The sequence below is a fragment of the Lepidochelys kempii genome, chromosome 24 (genome assembly GCF_965140265.1).
Source record: "Lepidochelys kempii isolate rLepKem1 chromosome 24, rLepKem1.hap2, whole genome shotgun sequence".
Classification (NCBI taxonomy): Eukaryota; Metazoa; Chordata; order Testudines; family Cheloniidae; genus Lepidochelys; species Lepidochelys kempii.
In genome coordinates, this window is record NC_133279.1 from 5,803,562 (window position 1) to 5,823,196 (window position 19,635).

At 49.3% G+C, this 19,635-nt stretch overlaps 1 protein-coding gene across 1 annotated transcript; it reads right to left on the reverse strand.

Moving 5' to 3' along the window:
• Positions 1-2,191: 2,191 nt before the first annotated feature.
• Positions 2,192-7,891, reverse strand: HJV (hemojuvelin BMP co-receptor). Its single transcript, XM_073322668.1, is given in 6 exon segments — positions 2,192-4,515; positions 4,773-4,802; positions 4,804-4,870; positions 4,872-4,909; positions 5,514-6,016; positions 7,744-7,891. Coding segments are annotated over 6 exon segments (1,353 nt in total). The 5' UTR covers positions 7,838-7,891; the 3' UTR covers positions 2,192-3,894.
• Positions 7,892-19,635: the final 11,744 nt, after the last annotated feature.

Sequence of the window (19,635 nt, forward strand, 5' to 3'; positions counted from 1 at the left end):
GGACCTCTGGGTGCTACTGTAATACAAATGAATACTAATAACTAACAAGATGCGTGTCCTTCATCACCACTCAGTCACTTGCTCCTGTGGCATCCCTTCCCCTTTTGTTTGCCTGTTTAGATGGCTTTGGCATATGGAAAACACATGGGGTTTTTTGTTCAACTGCATACCGTATTTTGGTGATATACAAATGATAACTTCCCAATCTTATGCTGCATTTGAGAGAGAGAATTTCTAACAGAGCCGGTGAATGAGGGTCAGGACTCCCAGAGTTCTGTCTTGTATGCTAGGAGAGATTGTGGTCTAGTGGGTAGCTTAGTGGACCAGGACTCCTGGGTTCTATTACCTGCTGTGAGAGGCAGATTGTGACAGAGGGGTCAGGACTCCTGGCTTCAATTCTCAACAATGCCACTAACTCCCTGGCTCGCTTTAGGCAGGTCACTTCACCTTGATTTTTACCTCTCTGTAGAATGGGGGATGAAATTTGCTCACCTCTAAGAGATGTGGGGTGAAAGGCTTAAATACCTGCTTTGGATAAATGATGCCATGTAAAGTGCACAATTAAGATGTGACCGGGCGAGGTAATGACCCCCTAAGACCACCCCTCTGCCCCTCCCCGCTGAAGATCTGCTCTAAGCTGGGTGGTAATTGGCAGCCATACTATATTTCAGAGTGTCTTTTAGTACTGTGATGGAAAGCTCATTGAAATCAAAGGACACGCTCTTCCCCCACCCCTTCCCCCAATCAACTACTGTAGCCTCTGAATGAGTGCTATTTCTGTTCAATTTCCTCTGCTGGTATTTCCTCTGCTGGTAAAGTAACAGGCCAAAGATCAGGTCTCGGCTGGGTGAGAACTGGCCACAGGCAGGGCTGTATTTGAGTGTATTAAAATGGTTCAGTGCAGCAGACATAAACGAAACCAGATCAAGGCACTGGGCGCTGGTGGGCAACTACTTTGTGCCATCTGGAAGTTTGATTGTTCTGTAGTTTGTATCTCTCAGGCAGGGAGGGAAAGGTTTAGCTACGCAACATTGGCACTGGACAGTACTTGGATGAGAGTTCACTGAGGAAAAGCCAGGGGGGCCGCAGACAGCAGTAGCGAGCGGTTCAGTAGCTGGTACAGAGCGAATGCCTCAACGCAGTGCTAAGGGACACAGAGTGGGCCAGAGTCCATGGCACTACTCCCTTGCCATGCCCATATGCCAAGGGCAGCACAGGGTTGCCCCTGATGCTTCTGCATTGGTCGCCGTTCCCAGGGGGGCATTGTACCCCATTATGCCACTGGAGAAGTGCAAAGAGGCCAGAGCTGGGACCAGATTCCAGTAGGTCTGGAGGAGCCAAGATGTTAAACTGAGGACCTGATCACCTGGGGTCATTAAAAGAGCCATTGCCATTTTTTCCCAGTAATAGGTTCATTAGCTGCTGTATCCTAGCTCAAATTCTACTGGGTAATTATATTCTGCATCCCTAAAACTGCCTCTGGCACTTCACTCAGAAATTGTGGTGTTCTTTGTTTCCTGGCAGTTTGGCAGCATTGCTGTGTGCTGTTAAACAGCTGCTGCGTTCCATTCCAGAGGTGGATGCATTTTAATAATGGGTGAAGTAAATTCCGTATCACTAGGGACCTAACTGGGCTGGGTCACAGTAGCCCAGTGAGCTGATACAAAATAGGAGCCATGATGAAAAGTGTTCCAGAATCTAAATTTTCATTTTAAATAAATAAAATAAGTTTCTGGCCCTTATATTTGCAGAGAGAACCTTGAAAATGCAAACCAAATGTCAACCAATGCAGGAGTGCCTGCCTGCATTTGCAGAGAGCCTGAAACAACAGCTCAGAGGTGCGAATTGCCCTCATTCATTTCTGAGGCCTGTTAACACTGGCGCCTCATTCTGATGGTGAATGTTTTACTGGGAGCAAGGAAGAAGAACAATGATCACATTATGAAGATCCACACAATCTATTGCAAGTGTTGTCCCCATTTTGGTACCACAAGTGGGTGGAGCTTGATTGTAGGTGGAGTGTGAGAGTATCCACTGCTATTCCCTCCTACCCCCAATGCAGTGTGTGTATATTTAGACATGAAGTGCTTTGGAATGAAAGGAGCAAAAGGGGTGGAAGACAAGATATAATTATCTTCACCTGTTGCACGCCAACCAGGGAAATAAGAGACGGATGACAGGAAACGAGGACTTCAAAAATAGACACCTTTAATGTTAAACGTTCATGGCTCAACGATGCCAATGTAAAAGAAACAGAGAAACTCTTATAGAAGACACCCCATGGGGGACGGTGTGTGAGGGAGAAGTACTTCAGAGGCTCCCTATACTATACCTTTTACTGTGACTTTGATCAGAGGAGCCAGGAAAAAGCAGGACTAGACAAATAAACTAAACATGGCTTGAAACATGAGCCCTAAAAATGAACCTCGTTTTACGGTTTGATAAGCCTTCCCACACACCTTTTTAAAAATTCTTTCATGCAACAATGTTTGCAAATCCTACAAGACTCCCCCAATGACTGTTCTCTTCTGCAAATGCCATGTTTGTCGAATCAAAGCTCCGTGATTCCTCTCACAGTTCAGCAGGACAAGAATTGCAAAGTTGTTTAGCGGATGAATCCCGTTTTTTTTTAAAAAAAACATCTTTGTATTTGGAAAATATTTGTTAACAAATCGAACTTCACATCTCTTAAAACCTCAAATATATTAAACATTTAACTTCAGCCTCACAGCAATATTTATGTACATTCCTTAATATTTTACCCAGTCACTGATGCAATCTGCTAGCTTTGGCCTTTGCTGCTTCTGGGGTTTACCACATTACTAACCTTACTCTTGAAGTCAAGCCAGTGTTCTTGGTTGGGTTTTTGTGGGACTATGGGAGACAGAATAATGGATAATGCTTGGGCTAAAAAAGGGAACATTAGATGGATTTTTCTTGATACTGTATTGTTGAAACTCAGCAGTGGTCCAAAGTCTGGGATTTGCTATAGTCAGTCCTAGATTAGTGCCCAAAAGAGAGAAATGGCAATGCTTAGAGGACAATTTTAAAGTGAAACTTCAGAGATTTGACATTTTGCAGACAGATGGCTACAAGTTAGCATTATACCAAGAGTCTAAAAACAATGGGAACACAGCAGAAATTATTTGTTCCTAGCCCAAGTGATTCAAGGAATCTCAAAACTTGAGCAAGACATTCTGGTTACACTCCTGCAGTTTTCTACTTCATTCCATGTGGTTTCTGCAGGGGCTCTCACAAGAATGTCTGAAGCTAGAAACCAACAAGTTTTGCCCCCAAAAAGGTTGGAATCCAGGCTGGGGTCAATCATTTCTAACTCTAGCAGGTTCCTGAGCAAGAGGCTGCTACAGCTGCGTTGGAACTGAAGTGCAGGTAGGGTAGAGAAAAAGCAAGAAGGTAATTTGCAGGACCCCTATCTTGTGTGCTACAACCAGTTTGGCAGAAGCTCAGAGGAGCCACACCCTGGGTTTCAGACACGTGATCAGAAAAAAAGAGAGAAAATAGAAGATAAGTCCCTGTATGGTTTTTTTTCCCCATGTGGCCGCAGTTTCCCCACTCTTGTTAACAAATAAAAATAAATCAGAACCCACGATGGGAAAATTCCACTAAGATTCAGGAGCAGAACAAAACTCAACTAATCCGGTCCTCGGCATGTTTGAGAATAGGAAGCATGAGCTGCTATTTCCAGGCCTTTTCTCTAAGACCGGGGCCTTTCGCCGGTTTGGTTCCACCCCCATGATAGCAGATTCTGGATAGAGCACTGTTTCCTTTCAGCTGATGTCCACCTCACTCCAGGCCGTATGTCACAGTGCAGCTACAGGTTCTTGGCTCAGTGACACTCCTCTTGTAGCCCTGGTACCTGATGGACAAGGAGTGTTAAAAGCACAACTGAATAGCCAGGAGGTTAGAGATGACTATGACAAGGAGGAAGGGTAAAGAGATTAGACGACAGCCCACCCCAGTCTGGAAGATGTGCAGTTTCTCAGCATCTGGGTGGAACATCTTTGCATCCTCCAGAGCACCATGTGCGGCCAGAGTGAAATTGGCATCGCCCGAGGTTACCACATCAAAGACGCATGACTGGAAATAGACGTCCTCCACCGGCAGCTTCTCCTTGCACAGCAGTCGCGCCGTCTCAGCGGCAATCCCACTGTGGCGACACTCGCTGCGGGAGATGCGCTGGCTGGGCGGGCAGCCGCCAACGCAGAGTTGCAGATCCTGCTCTTCAGTGAAGGCCCGCGCCACCTCCTCGGCTGCCCGGATGGAGAAGGATAGCTGCCGGCCCGCCTGACGCACAGCGATGGTGGTGCCAATGTAGGCAGCCCGGATCTCCACGTGCTGCCCGGGCGTGCGTTCCTGGATGGTCAGGCTGCTCCCCCCCGGCCTCTCGCCACCGTTCACCGAGCCATCCTCAAAGGCAGCCGGCAGGTTGTCTATTTCGGCCTGGTAGACCTTCTGGTCGATGCATTCCTTCATGTTCTTAAATATGATCGTGAGCTGCAGGGCAAAAAAGAAAGCCAGAAGGCTGGATCAGAGGCCTTACAGTCTAGTTCCGGTTAACGGTGGTGGGGAGAGGGGAAAGAGGAAGGGATTGTGACCCTCCTGGATATCTGTCAGGAGATCACACAACCACCCTGCCCTTCCCATATTGATAGATGGGAGGCAGGTCAAGGTACAGAACTACTGGTCCAATATCCAGAGCACTGGACTGAGACTCGGGACTCCTGGGTTCTGTTCCTAGTTCTGCCACTCACCTGCTGCCGGACCTTGGGCAAACTGCTTCCCCTTCCACCCAGTGGCCGTCTGTCTTGGCTGTTGAGATTGTGAGCTCTTTGGGGGACTGGGAAACTCTGTCTGTGCAGCACCCAGCGCAGTAGGGCCCTGCCCTTGGCTGACGTTGTAATAAGAGATCAGGAAGTTACCATATGGCCCATCATCTTTCTTAGGACTCATAGCAGCACGTCACTGTACCCCCAAAGACAGGGTTTCCACTATACCAGGCTGGACCCAGACCTGGAGCACCTCCTAGAGCAGAGTCTGGAGCCCCTCCCACTGTTCACCTGGCCACCACTGGAAGGATGGACTCTTGAACCCAAGCATCATTCCCGTTCTTAATTGCACGAATCCCCCCCCCCCGCCCCACCTTTAGGGCTGCCTACTATGCCCTATGTGGCAAGTAAAAAGTCCTATTAGGAAAGTACTTAATATATTTTTCTTAACTTCTCTGAATGCAATTTAAGCAGCTGGGCATTAAGGAGCAGGGGCCAGCACCATGTGAGCAGCCAGGTGTAGCTGGACAACCAGCAAGTGGTCCATGGACCGCATCTATCCCGCCCCCTGCCCTAGCCCAGCAGCACCTGGAGAGCATTTCTGTCACTGCATAAATGGTTCTTACATTTGATTCTGAGCCTCCATCCCTCTCGCACCGTGAATGCAATGGCAGCCGCCCAAAGCCTGGGGAACCCCCACCAGCCCATCACAGGCTGGGACGTTACCTTGCCGGTGGCAGTCGCGTTGGAACTCTTTGCCACCGGGTAGCTAGTTGCCTGTACAAACAAGTAGTTATTGTCCAGGAGAGGCCAGGAGCCCTCCACTCGGCAGGTGTGGAACTCATCATGGAAGGTGCGGACGTGGGGGTCCCCAAAGGCCGCACAGTGCTGGTAGGTGGGGGGCTGGCCATGCTTGTAGAGGAAGTTCTTCTCGTAGTTGCAGATGTCCAGGGACTCAAAGCCCTGGTGGTTGGGTGCCGGTGCGCGGGGCCGGGGCGGCGAGGTGGGGCCTTCTTTGGAGCAGTTGTGCTGGATCATGAGGTCCTCGATGCCGTGGACGGCAGAGTGGTAGACCAGGTCGCCCCGGCAGGTCCGGGCCGTCTTGCGGGTGCAGTGGGAGTAGGAGCGCAGGGCGTTGCAGTAAGCCGTGTCCTTGTTGGAGCCGCGCAGGTTGAGGGTGGCGGCCACGTAGTCAGCATTGCAGCGCAGGATCTTGCACTGGCAGCAAGCTGGGTGGCGAGACAGAGCGTATGGCATCACGTCTGCTGTCAGTGTTACACCACTCCACCCATTCTGCTGAAAGGTGCTAATGGCTACCATCTAGCAGGCTTTGGAGGCCAGGACAGCCGCAGACCTCGTTAAAGTCAATGGCTGTGCCAAGCACACTCTCTTTGTGTTTCACTGGAAGGAGCAATTAAGCCTGTTTGTAATGACCATGACGAACAGCAGAGGGACACCCCCACCCAAGGCACATGGCAGGTCAGAGCTAAGGGCTTGTCTCCACTTACAGCATCACTGTAGCACTTAGTGAAGACGCTACCTACACCTTGGCGTAGGCACTCCCCCTCCCCAAGAGGTGGTAACTATGTCAATGGGAGAAGTCCTCCCGGAGACGAAGCGCTGTCCGCGCCAGGGGTTAGGTCGTTATAACGACGGCCCTTAGGGTGACACAGTTACACAGACGTAAGTTTGTAGTGTAGACCAAGCCTGAGCCCTGTGGGTCGAGGGATTTTCCTAACTGCAAACGCAGTACAGTAGTTAGGATGGCAGGTGGCCAGCTGTGTACGTTAGCTGCTGCAAGCCAGGAGAAGCAGTTGTGGAGTGACCCTGAGGCTATGTCTACACTAGAAACACCACAACGGCCACCGTAAACCCACCTCTCCAAGAGGTGTTAGTTAGCTTGACAGAAGAATTTCTTCTGAGCTTCTTGGGTACAGGGCTTGCTGGAGGGGCAGACGCAGGGATTTCTGAGCAAGGAAACTGCCTGCTGCTTCTTTCTCCTGTGCTCAAGGAATGAGGACTCTCTCTCTCTCTCTCTCCCCCTTTTTTTTTTTGTAAATAAACAAGATCACACCAAGAATCTCTCCACTCCCTATCACAGATTTCTCATTCTAATGGAAACAACCCTGAAAGGGCCCAAATCTTGGCTAACTGCTTGGGCTAAAGGGGGCAACAGAGTGTTATAACATTCTGTCCTCCTAGTCCATATTACTACACTGCATTAGAGATCAGTGCATATGCAAGATCTCCCAAAATATGCTGGGCTGGGTCTGGTTGGGGTGGGAGACCACCTAAATAACCACTGGGGTGCTGCAGGACATGGTGCTGGTAATTCAGTAGGGCCACTCTCCCCTGGGTCAGCATTACCTCGGCACAGTGCAAGAGAGGGTACCGTATTCTTCGGCTGGCCACCCGCAATATGGTATCCTCTTGGATCTGGAGCTTCCCTAAAGGCTAAAGCTCACACAAGTGAATGGAAAAGCGGGGGCAGAGGTGCACTGGGCATTGCAAAATCAGCTGGATCTCAAGCATGTCCTGAAAGCAGGGAGGGAGCCACTGGGCAAGGGACTGCAGGAGGGGGGAAGATTCCCAGAGGGGTTGGGAGGAATCCCACACTGGTGAGGGGAAGGAGAAAGACTAAGTGCAAAACCCTGGTCCTACTGAATTTGGGGGCAAAGCTCCCAAGATGACCCAGTGGAACCTTGTCATCGCTGATCACCTCTGCACAAGGGAAATGCTGCCAGGCCATTGCTGTGTTTAATGATGCAAGGACCCATCATGCTCCTGCCTCCCCTTCTTATTCACTATGGGAACTGCCACCATGCCAGCAGATGCCCACCCCTCTATTTCAGCAATCCCCTGCCTTTGGCAGGTGCATGCTGCTCAGATCCCCACTGGAATCCCTGCTGCTGGCATGCAGCTGACCCCCGGCACCTCTACATGTTCAGCTCCTTACCATGCTTGCAGCAGAGGAGGAGGAAGAGTGCTCTGAGGATGAAGCAGGTGCTTTCCAGTTGCTGTGGGCTCGTACTGCAGGCTGACTTCCCCATTCCAATCCATCCAGAGCCTATGGGGATTAGACACCCCCCGTTTCTTCTTTTCTTTCAGCAGCTCCCCTGGAAGCAAAGCAGAGACAGGGATCTGGGCTAAATGAACTAATATGAGTTGCTGGATGGGATGGCTTGGTGCCCTTAGCTTCACATTTGAAATAGCCAGAATCCCTAGAGCTGCAAGGTTCAAAATCCAGCAGGCTCTGCTACCCTCTTTGTCTTTCCCATGGAGAGAGACACACCTACAAGTTACTTTTTTGCAACTCTTTTAGAAGAGAGCTTAATAACAAGGTCCTGTCTGCTGTGTGTGAACATTAGCGACCCTATGGCATGTGATATGAGATTATCCTTGGTCCCAACTGCCTTCTCCTCCCCATCCTAGTGTTCTATTCACTAATGTTCTCTGATGCCCCACCCCAGAAGTGGCTGCATTTATATAGTTTGAAGTGCATTGGGATCCTTCAGCAGAAACTTGCCACTATCAAAGTGCGTGATACAGTTGTCAAGTTGTATTGAAATTCAGATGTTTTCAAACAGAAATATGGTATCAAAGAGAATCACAGATACGGCATGTATGGCAAGAGAGGGCAGAAATGGGCTGGCTGCTATCTAGCATGCATTGGCTAGGCAGCACTGATGTTAATCTGACGGGACTGGGGCCGAGAGGGGAATTCATTCTCCATAGTCCACTCGGCCCTTGGCCTCTATGCCTAGATTTACTGCACTAGACCTGGGGTGTTGAATTTTGTGGGCTGCTGGAAATTGGATTGAGATCCGCCCAATTCATTTGTGGGTAGGCCACCAAACCAGACAGCAGACAAGACGGGCTTATTAGTGACTTGGGCTAGACTTAATCCCTTGGCTCCCGATCGAAAGGGTACCTGCTCCACTATCAAGCCCCATGAGCCGCTAAGCCCTACTGTTTGCTGTACCTCTTTCTTGCATCCAGAGGACCTGGATCTGCAAACAGCTATTTGCAGCCATCCGCTGCACGAGGTTAGGTACAGCCTGTACCATTTTTTGCTGGCGCACAGAAGAATGCGTTAGTAAGAGCCGTCAGCTGTGACTCCAGCTGGTGAAAAGCTCATTGTGAAAACAGAAGGAATGAAGCACAGAATTGTAGATCGATTTATTTATTTTTTTAAGGCTAGAAGAAACCATTTTGATCAGCTAGTCTGAACTCCTGCATAACCCAGGCCAGAGAACCTCACCCGGTAACTTCTGCATCAAGCCCATCGCTTTTGGTTGAGCTATAAGGCATCTTTTAGAAAGGCATCCAGTCGTGATTTAAAGATCTCAAGTGATGAAGTATCCACCACGTCCCTGGGTACCACTATTCCAATGGCTCAATTGCATGCAGGGATCTATTATATAAGTTTCACTCTGTTCACCTCTACACTAAATTGACTCCACGTACGCAAAAACAAACGAGTTAGTATCCAGAACCAGGGGGACTTTCCAAATTCACAGCGTCTCTGTCTCACACACACGTGGAAAATTAAGGGGAGAATTTCTCTAGAAACAAAGGGATTTTTCCCCTCTCATTTTCCATTCAAATGGAAGCACTGCAGGTTTGCATTGGTCTTACTTAGGAAAGAAGCTGAGTTTTAGTGTCTATTGAGGGTAGTAACCTGAAATGGATTATGCTGGCTGCCAATCCAAAAATCTAGATACAGCAGGTCGCGTTTGTAGTCCTGCATTTAGGTCTTTGAGTCTGACTTCACTGGGATCTCTCTCTCTGATGTAGAGGAACGCACCATGAACACCCCGCTAATGGTCTAACCATGTGTCTCATGCATTGGCCTGGGATAAGGAACACTCTGAATTCCATGGGGGTGGAGGGGATGCACATGGTCTTTTAGCTAACAGCTAGACTCAAAGCTAGCAATTTCTGCACCCTGCTGCTAGATTTAAGGAACAGACTGCAGGGTGCTGACCACTGGTAATCATATCCATGGGACCATCAGGAACTGGGATGTGCAAGTGTACCTGGGGTAGTGACAGGCACAGATACTGCATGTGTAAATAAAGGTTATTTTATTTAAAAGAGAGGTTCACACATTTAATTTTGACTGGCCCAGCTGCCTATGGGAGTTTGATCTCCGCTCCCTTCTGGGAGCAGCTCACGCTGGCAGTATTTGCAAGTTCCTGAAAATGTAATAAACGTTTCTGTGAGGGGAAGAGGATTTTGGAGACAATAGGGTCACAACTGCTAAATGAAGCATTATGAAGGATGGATCATAGTCCTGGCTAGAACGTTTCCCACCCCCAGCTGGCCGTCCCAGGCATTTGCTGCCAGGAAAAATAAAGTTTGATTAATGGCTGGGGGGGTGGGAGATTGGTTTGAAGCTGGCCCAAGGAAAAAATAAAACAGCAACTCCTTGGCATTCCTTAACAACATACGCTCTGTCTTTCTGGCCACCACCTGTCCTAGAGCAAGGAGTATCCGACGCGATTGCAATGGAGAAGGGAGCTGCAGGCCTGGAGCATGTGTATACCCAGGGTTAGATTTCTATAGGCTTATGCATACTGGTTCTGAAATTCTATTCTCAATAGGTTTTTATACCACGCTCATCACTGTAGTATCTGTGCACCTTCCAGAAGTGGAGGAAGCAACATGACTGCACGTCAGTCCCGTGGGGTTTGGTCTCTCGCCCTCCCCACAGAGGGAGAAGCGTGTGCAGATACCCATCGCTATGTGTTTGGATTAGAGACAGCCAGGTCCAAGAAATGCGCCTTGAATGTGGAGCAGGAGAGGAGTGAGGTTTGTGATAGTCTTTGGTTGCTGGGGGAATTCACAGCACAATCTTCAACCATCCCCGGAGAAAGTTCTGTCTCCAGTCCTGGACACCCGTGGACTGATACTAATGCCGATTTCTGGCCATTATGAGGTGTATGCAACTCCCTGTGGAGTCCTCATCACTCCGAGAATAGACAGTGGCTTACATCCATCAATCCCACAACCGTTTTATGTAGAGGCAGGTAGCATTTTCTCTATTTTACAGGTGGGGGTGGGGGTGGGGGAGGGAACACAGGCACAGAGAGAGGTGCATCAAGCCACCTGCAGAGCCAGGAATACAGAGCTTGGTACGCGAGCTGCACCCTCTCCTTCACTGCTCATGGAGAGCCACAGGCCACATGCAGATACAAGCACAGCACGTATTCCCCAGACACCACATGGTGGAATCTATCTACGCTGCTCCGCCAATGGGCCTGGCCCCTGAGCGGGAAGGTCGCGGGTGAGAGGGGGGGCGACCTTTAGGGAGTACAGTACAGGGCGGCCAGGACCTTTCCCAGCTCTAAGAAAAGCCGACTAGAAGAGTCTGGTGGAATGATCATGCCTCTGATCAGGTGTGAAAACTGAAGGGAAAAGATCCCTGGTCCCTACGCCTGACCTGGTGGTCTCTGTGTGATCACTGGGTTGATCTGCTGCCAGGGGTTAAGATCTGCTTCACTTCCCAGTTTTCCAACTGGGGCTCGTCTATCACCCCTACAAAAGCAGGCACACTTCTCTTTTAGGCGCACACACGTACACACACACACACACAAAAAATACTTTCCTGCCAGGATGAAAGACAGGCAGAGCAGCAATATCCCGAGAGCAGACAGACCCTCTTAGACCAGCAGCACTGGTCTAGCATCCAGACTCGTAAAATGGCTTGGTTCAGACAGAGGGCTCTTATGCGATGGTCCTCTTGGCAGGGCCAGTTCCTTGGGCTGTGAGACATCCCCCTGCCCTGTCCCATTAGAGACCCTAACGCTGTCGCCTCCCTTTTTACCTCTGTCACTCAGGTCGAGGCCTGGGTCCAAAGCAGATGGTTCCTTCTCTTCTGCCTTCCTCGCTCAACTTCCCCCAGCAGCGTCCAGCCTTTTGCATTTGCTTTCTCCAGCTCTTCCTGTTGTAACTGCGCTTGAACTTTGGGGTGTTTGACTAAGCCGATAAACAACCCAGGAGCATCTGCCAGCTCCCTCTGGGTTCGCTGCAGAAGCTAATGATCAACCCAGCGCTCCCCACCAAAAAGTAGCCAACAGCCACATGATCAGCCCACGTGATGGGGCCCAGGTCTTGCCATCACTCCTCCCCCAAGAACCTCCCAGTAAGAAAAGATTCATAGAAGCTGAAGGTCGGAAGATCAGCTGGTGGGACATCCAGCGTATCACACGTCACCCAGGTACCCCACTGTGAAGCCCAACAGGTTGTGTTCGGCTAAAGCATCTCGACATGGAGACTTCCAGAGATGGAGATCTGATCTCAAGACACGTGAAGTGAGACCATCTTGGCAGGAACCAGGGGCCCGTGAGAATCCAACAGAATGCACGTGGCTTGGGTGGAGTCTAGTGGTCAGAGCAAGGGGGGGACTAGGAGCCAGGACTCTTGGGTTCTCTTCTCAGATCTGGGAAGGAATTGGGTCTAGTGATTAGAGGACAGCAAGTGAGAGTCCAGACTGCTGGCTTCTATTCCCATGTCTACTACTAATTTGCTATGTGGCTTCATGCTAATCACCTCCACTTCCCCAGCTATAAGAAGGGGATAAGAGACCTCATAGGGCATGTGAAGGTTAGTGTGTCTAGAATGCTTTGAGATCCCCACATGAAAAATGCTAGAAAAAGGGCAAAGATCTGTCCCCTCCAAACATTCTTCTCATCATATCAAGTAGCCAGGCTCAGAGGCCTGTGATCTCATGAAGAATGGAACTCAAGTAGGACTCTGGTAATAAAACGCCAGTAATTTGTATTATGGTAACACCGAGATGCCCCAACCCTGACTGGGGCTCTGCTATGCTGTTTGTGGTGCAAACACACAGTAAGAAGCAGGCCCTGCCATCAAGAGCTGACCATGATCTTCTTCATGGCCTCCATGTTTCCTGGGTAAACGGTTCCATTAATAACCGAGACCTGCACTTTTTGGGGTGGTATGTTACCTTCCCAGGTGTAATTCCCATAAACTGAACGTGAGAGAGAACGTTGCTGAATGCACCTGGTGCGTCTGCTCAAGGCATTACTGGAATTTCACTTTCAACTGCTGAGAGCAATTTCTGATCTGACTCAAACCACTAAAACATCATTGACTTCCATGGCATGACACTGGATTTACGCTGAGATCAGAATCCGCCCCCGTCTCCAGTGAGATTTGCAGAATCTATAAGGACGTGAGAACTCAAGGGCAGTTCATGTGCATGAGGAAGAGGCTGCTCAAACTTGGGATGACCTGGAGGGAGTGTGGTCTAGTAGTTAGAGCATGGGCAGGTGGGGGAAAAAACAAAGACTCTGGTTTCTACTCCTTCCTCTGCCACAATGGTCAAACTGTGAGTTAAAGGCTTAATATTCAGGGGCTACAGAGTCCTAAGCCATGAGTAGGAATGGTCCTCCAGCACGCCGAGGTTTTTAAGCCTCCTCATCCAGGTGTGAAGTCCAGCCTCCTCTCTGTCTAGGACCCCCAAGTATTAAACCCTCTGCATCTAGCCAGCCTTTCAAGTAATCCCCTGGCCTCAGTTTCCCTTTCTGTAACCTGGGGATAAAGATACTGATCCAAGTTCCTGGGGGGGGATGGGGAAACTTAATTCAGTGTTTATAAGGTGCTTTGAGATCTCTTTCTGAATAGTTCTCCAGGAGAGCCAAAGCTGCTAGCTCCGTTGTTCACGCCACCTTCCTATAATATGCAACACCCAAGGTGCACAGAGCGGAATCGCGGTAGCAAGGCAACACCTGCATGCTGCACTTGCCTCACGAAGCTGCCCAGCGCGTGAACCATCAGAGAGAAGCCAGTGGCCGTCTTGTCCCCACTGCAACATTTGCAGAGAAAACAGCTGGTTAATGTGTAGCTAGAGAGCTCCAGGCTGGTCCAGCTGTAAACGTACTGGAAGGCCTGGAGGAAGAGGAGGAGATGGGGAGCGGGAGCTGAAATCTGTCTCTCCCACCTCACCCCACCCAGCACTGGTGGAGGTTCAAGTTGGTGTTAGGGATGAGGGGCAGCCAGCTAGCTACACATGTCTATCTACATCCCACCTGTGGACATCTCACCCACCTTTACCTACCTGCCCATTGGATGGAAGGTTTCCATGGCTTCACAGGTGACGTGAGGAATCTGAGGTGAACAGGTGCTCAGATGCCGCTGCCATGAAGCCGTACACAGAGCCGTCTGAATGGCTTTAGAAACTCCCATCCTGTGCACAGTGTAAACGGGGCGCCTCCACCCCATTGCAGTAGGTAATAAAGAGTCACTCTTTCCTTTTAGAGTAACAGCCGTGTTAGTCTGTATTCGCAAAAAGAAAAGGAGTACTTGTGGCAAAGCAAAACATGACAGGGCGGTAACAGAAAGAGTTTTACGTGTATTCTGCTGATTTTAAAACGTTGCTTTCTTCAGCTGCGTTTTCTCTTTTCGTAGCTCCGCTGTGAAACCAGATAAACTTTTACATGCATTCCTGCTGGGGCCCTGGGCATGTGCCCAGTTTCTCCGTGCCTCAAGATGTCACTGGCACCTAGATTGTCCATTTGGGCCAGGTCTACCCCAGACTCCCCCAGTTCCAGGGCTCTGATACACACCCTACACGCTCACCCAAGGCCCCAGGAGATCAGCAGCCTTCACTACATTTCATTCTCTTGACTCTTCTTTATAAGTCGCAGGAGAGACCAGCTTCACTTTCTCATCACACCTGTATCCCTGCCTTGCTAAAGCCAGGCAGCCTTTGCTGGTGCATGGGCTCTGGCTTAGAGCACTGGGGCTGGGGACCAGATGCACAAAGAAGGCTGGCCCTGCAGCTGCCTTCCCCGCACAAAGTGCCCCTGGCCAAAGGCTCTGCTGGTCTACATGCCAATCTGATTCCTCTTCCAGAAAATCACAAAACTCTAACCATCCCCACAGCCCGCGTGCGCCCAAGCTTCCCCTTGCTCCCCACCCCCCGCGATATGTTCCCTCCCCTCCCACCTGAGCACAGACCTCCCCCACGAATCCACTGCACCCCCATTTGTCCCCGGTCCCTAGCGCAGACCCTGTCTCTCCCCACCCACATCCACTGCATCTCCGTACCACTTGCCCCTTCCTTTTCCGCCATATCACAGAGGCTCCCTAACCCCACCCCATCACCATTCCCGTACACATGCCCCTTCCTCCACCACCCTAACACGGACCCTTCCTCCCCTCAGCCAGCCTTGCCTGCCCCACAGAGCAGACCCCTTCCCTGCCTCCACCAGCCTCACTGATACCCTGGGCTTGCTTTGAGAATGGATGGGGAAGAAGCAGCACCGAACTCTCCAGGACCATCTGAGCTCTCAGCTCAGCCTAGGAAGACCTGGGTATAATACAGCGCCCCTCTCCTCCCCAAGCACCCTGCTCCCAGCCAGTGTCAGTACCACGCATGGACAGAGCACGTTCTCTGTGAGACCAACAGGAGAGAGGAGATTTCCTATCAGGATGACTTGATGGCTGTTCCCTCTCTCCCTCCCTTTGGAGAAAACCCAAACATGCCCTGGACCAGCTGCCGCACGCTCCTGCTCTGACCCAGACTGCTTTGGGCAAACCCCATGACCTCTGTGCCCTTCCCTCCTCCCCCCCTCCCATGATATTTCCCTAGCTCACAGGACCAAGGGTTTAATTAGCGAGGGTTAATAGCAAAACAGCCACGGAGTGGCCCTCCATGCAAGTCTGCTTTTTGAAGACCAGCCCAGTGTTCTTACCAGCCAAATCTTTAATCCAGGCACCAGCAAGAAGACTCCAGCCAGGCGGCCTGTGCCATCCACCTGGAGAGTGCCCTGGGTCAGCAGCACTCGTTCTCAGTCCCCGACGCGTGCTTCCCTGAGGGTACGTTCCAGGGGACAGGCTCAGGAGAAGACACCGTCTCTGGCAGCGAAAGAGGCCATGCTGCTTCCATGGACTGCACCACGGGCCCAGGATTCTTGATGTCTCTCCACCCCCCCTCGTTGCCACTTTCACACAGCAACTCCCCCCCCCCCGCCCCTCCCGTTTGCAAGACACGCAGAGCAGGGGACAGGCGTTGAAATAGATCGGACTAAATTTAGACCGACTACAACCCAGCCAAGAAAAACAAGCACATGGTGCGGAGAGAGGAGCCCCAGACATAGTTGCTAGCTCCCAATGGGAGCCAGGCAGCGCGCTAGCAAGGCATGCAAGCTACCAAGCCTTGCAGGGATTCACCACTCTGCTTGCTAGTGAGACAGTCTAGCAGGCCACGTGTGCAAATATCTGCATGAGCACATGGACGTTTCGTGGCAAGGGTTAAAATTTGACATTCCCCCCTTCCTCCCACCCTGGGCAATGCCATGAATCTGCCACACTCACCCTTCCCCCCAACTGGGGAGAGACAAGAGCTGGGCTGTACTTATACGATAACAGAAATGTAGGGCTGGAAGGACCCGCCGAGAAGTCAAGTCCAGTCCCCTGCACAGAGGCAGGACCAAGCGAACCTAGGTAATCCGTGCGTTAGTCCAACCGGTTCTGAAAAACCTCTAGTAAGGGGGATTCCACAGCCTCCCAACCGTGGTCCAGCGGAGCTCCGATTTTTTGGCCTTTGGAGTGCAACCCAATGCAATCATAGTATAATAATAATTAAAATAATAACTCTTCTAAATGATTTTTCATCCATAGATGCTCTTTACAAATAAGGGTCAATAGCATTAGCCTCATTTTACTGGTGGGGAAACTGAGGCACAGGTAGGCAAAGTGACTTGCAAAAGGTCACCCAGCAGGGAAGTGGAAAAGAACCCAGGGCTGCTGAATCCTAGTCCAGTGGTCTATCTACTAGACCCCAAGGGATGTATATGGAGGGACTGACCAGCATATGGGTGGGCTGGTGAAAGGCACTTATTTACGATAGGTAAGGCTGGAGGCTAGCGATAGAACTGGCTGGAAATTTGTCCTTCATTTTTTGACCCCAAAAATGTTGTTTTCATAGAAATCAAACCTTTAGAAAAATGTGACTTCAACCAAATTCCGTTTAGACTAAATAAATAAATGAAACAAGGTGTTTTGATCATCTCAAAATTTCCTACTTGGACTATTTCGGAAGGAACATTCTGATTTGCCCTTTCAGAATGGAATGAATTAGGGTTTTCATATACACGTGAAGAATAACTTTTAAAAAAGGTCAACAGCAGAACGGAACATTTATATCACCCTGAAATGACACTTTTTCAGATTTTTGTTTTTGCAGGAAATTAAAAACAACAACACAATGTTTTCATACTGCTTCAGAATGGAAGAAATTTCCAAATAACAGAATTTCCCTTAAAATCCAGGTCCTGCCCAGCGCTCACCAGTTAGAGGCAGTGTTATCTGGTGCATTGGCTCTCAGCCTTTCCAGGAGTCTGATTTATCTTGCGTACCCCCAAGTTCCACCTCACTTTAAAAAAGACTTGCTTACAAAATCAGACATAAAAATACACAAGCGTCACAGCACACTAGTACTGCAAAATTGCAGACTCTCTCATTTTTACCATATCATTATAAAATAAATGAATCGGAATATAAATATTGTATTTACATTTCAGTGTATAGTATAGAGAGCAGTACAAACAAGTCATTGTCTGTATGAAATTTTAGTTTGTACCGACTTCGCTAGTGCTTTTTATGTAGCCTGTTGTAAAACGAGGCAAAGATCTAGATGAGTTGACATACCCCCTGGAAGACCTCTGTGTGCCCCCTGAGGTACGCATACCCCTGGTTGAGAACCACAGATCTAGTGGATGGAATTCTCAGCTAGAACGAAGTAGAACTTGGGTCTACTCCAAACTCTGCCGTTAACTTGCTCTGTGAAAATGGAGAAGGCCCTTCCCTTCTGTTCCCCTTCTCACCCTTTGCCCGTCTTAGCTATTTAGACTGCAAGTTCTTCTGAGCGGGGGCTGTCTCCTTTGGCACGCTGGGTGCTGCACACACATGATGGGGCTCTGATCTCAACTGGGGGCCTCTAGAGACTACGGTAATACAAATAAGTAGTGAATGGACCTTATCTGGCGTAGGCTGGGAAGTTTTACAGATGCTGATCCATGTGAAGTTTTGTATGTAGGTTTTAGACATTTTGTGCATGGCCTATGCCTGTGCTAGCCCCTTAATGAACCAAAACAAGACTGGTGATTAGTGGGCATTACAGTATCATTAATAAGGGTTTCTCACTATTATTTTCCCTTAAAGGAGAAGAGCTAGAGATTCCATTACATCCACAAGGGAATATGCTACTGCCAATCTATTTACATGGAAGGTGGCCAGACACTCCGGTGATGGGCAGCCATACAAAACCCTAAGATAGCTAGCTTGCCTGGGGTAAACACCACATCCCAGGGCTGTGGAGAGAAGAGGGAAAAATCTGTGACTGACTTCCCCATTTAATCAAAGAGACTTATAAGCAAAGAGAGGCAATGCTGCTGGCCAAACACAAACTCCAAATAGGTGGAACTTTGCTAGAAAACTTTGTTTTCTCCCCTTGCACCAGTTCTACATCCAGGCAGACAGAGTGCATCCTGCAAGAGCACAAGCAGAGAATCAGGCCCGTCTCGTAGGGCAATGCTGTGTCCCAAATGTGTAACTTGAAATGGGCGTGAAAAGACCTAGTAGAACCTAAGTCATCTTCTTTCACGAAAGGTGCTTAGGTACCTTGCAGACTAACACGGCTACCCCCTGATACTAGGTACCTTGCTGTTTGCTACAATATGGTGCTTTCCAGTGGCACAGAGATTTGCTCCTAGGAAATATCTGCGGATGAGCCATTTCAGGCACAGAGAAAGGGGACGAATTCCATCCATTGCAAGGAAACCATCCCAGTTCTCCCGATAACAAGGCTGCATGACTTTGACAGGGTCCGCTGCATCACTGATTCAGATCATTAGCCCATCTGCTCCAGTCTCCTGTCTTGGCCAGTGCCCAAAGAGGAAGGAGAAGCAAAAAAAGCACCTTACGCAGTTGAGATCTCTGGGTTGTAACTCGAGCCAAGCCAACAATTTGAGGAAAGATGGTTCTTTATAAACAACAACCACCCAAAAAAACCCTCACCAAATCTCCCATATTTGCAGCATTTAAAATGGTTAGAACACAGCATTACTAACTTTCATGATTTAATCTCATGATACCTGGTGAGGTAAGGTTTTGCTTAAAGTCCCAGCTCCTGCAGTCAAGTCATTATCGGGGAATCTCTCTTTTTTTTTTTTTAAATGAAAGCTAACTTTCTAGCCCTTGTGCTTGCAGAGGCAAGTTGGAAAAGTGATCACCTAAAGGCTCCAAAACCAAATAAACTTCCTCCACGTTTCTTACTTAAAACCAAACAAACAAACATGATTTTTCAGGGCCTGATGCATGACTTTCAAATGGTTGGGGGTGAGCAACACAAGGGAACGAGCTATTAGACCCCATATACTGCCCCATGCTTGCAGGCAGCATGAATTTACAGTTCTGATGTTAAACCCAGCATGTCTGGAGTGCAGACAGATTTAAGGCCACAGCAATAGAACAGAGCAAGACAGATTGGTAACTGCTGCATTTGTGCAAAGGGGCTGGCTTTGCAAAGATCATGCACCAAACTGCTGATGGATCCCAGCTTCTAAGCACCTTTTCAAGCTGATTCAGAGCAGAATTGCTTTTTGACTGCTAAATGCAAAGCAATTTATACTGTGGCACAAATTCCCTTCAATGCATTTTCATTTGAACCCTAACCAAATACCTGAGGCTGGCAGGGCAGGACTTCAAGGAGGAAGCAAAGCATGTGAAAAGAGAGAAAGAGATCCCACACTTTTAATTCCTCCCAATAGGAGCTGCACTGTTAAATAACTTAGTACCATAATTCACCCAAAAGGGG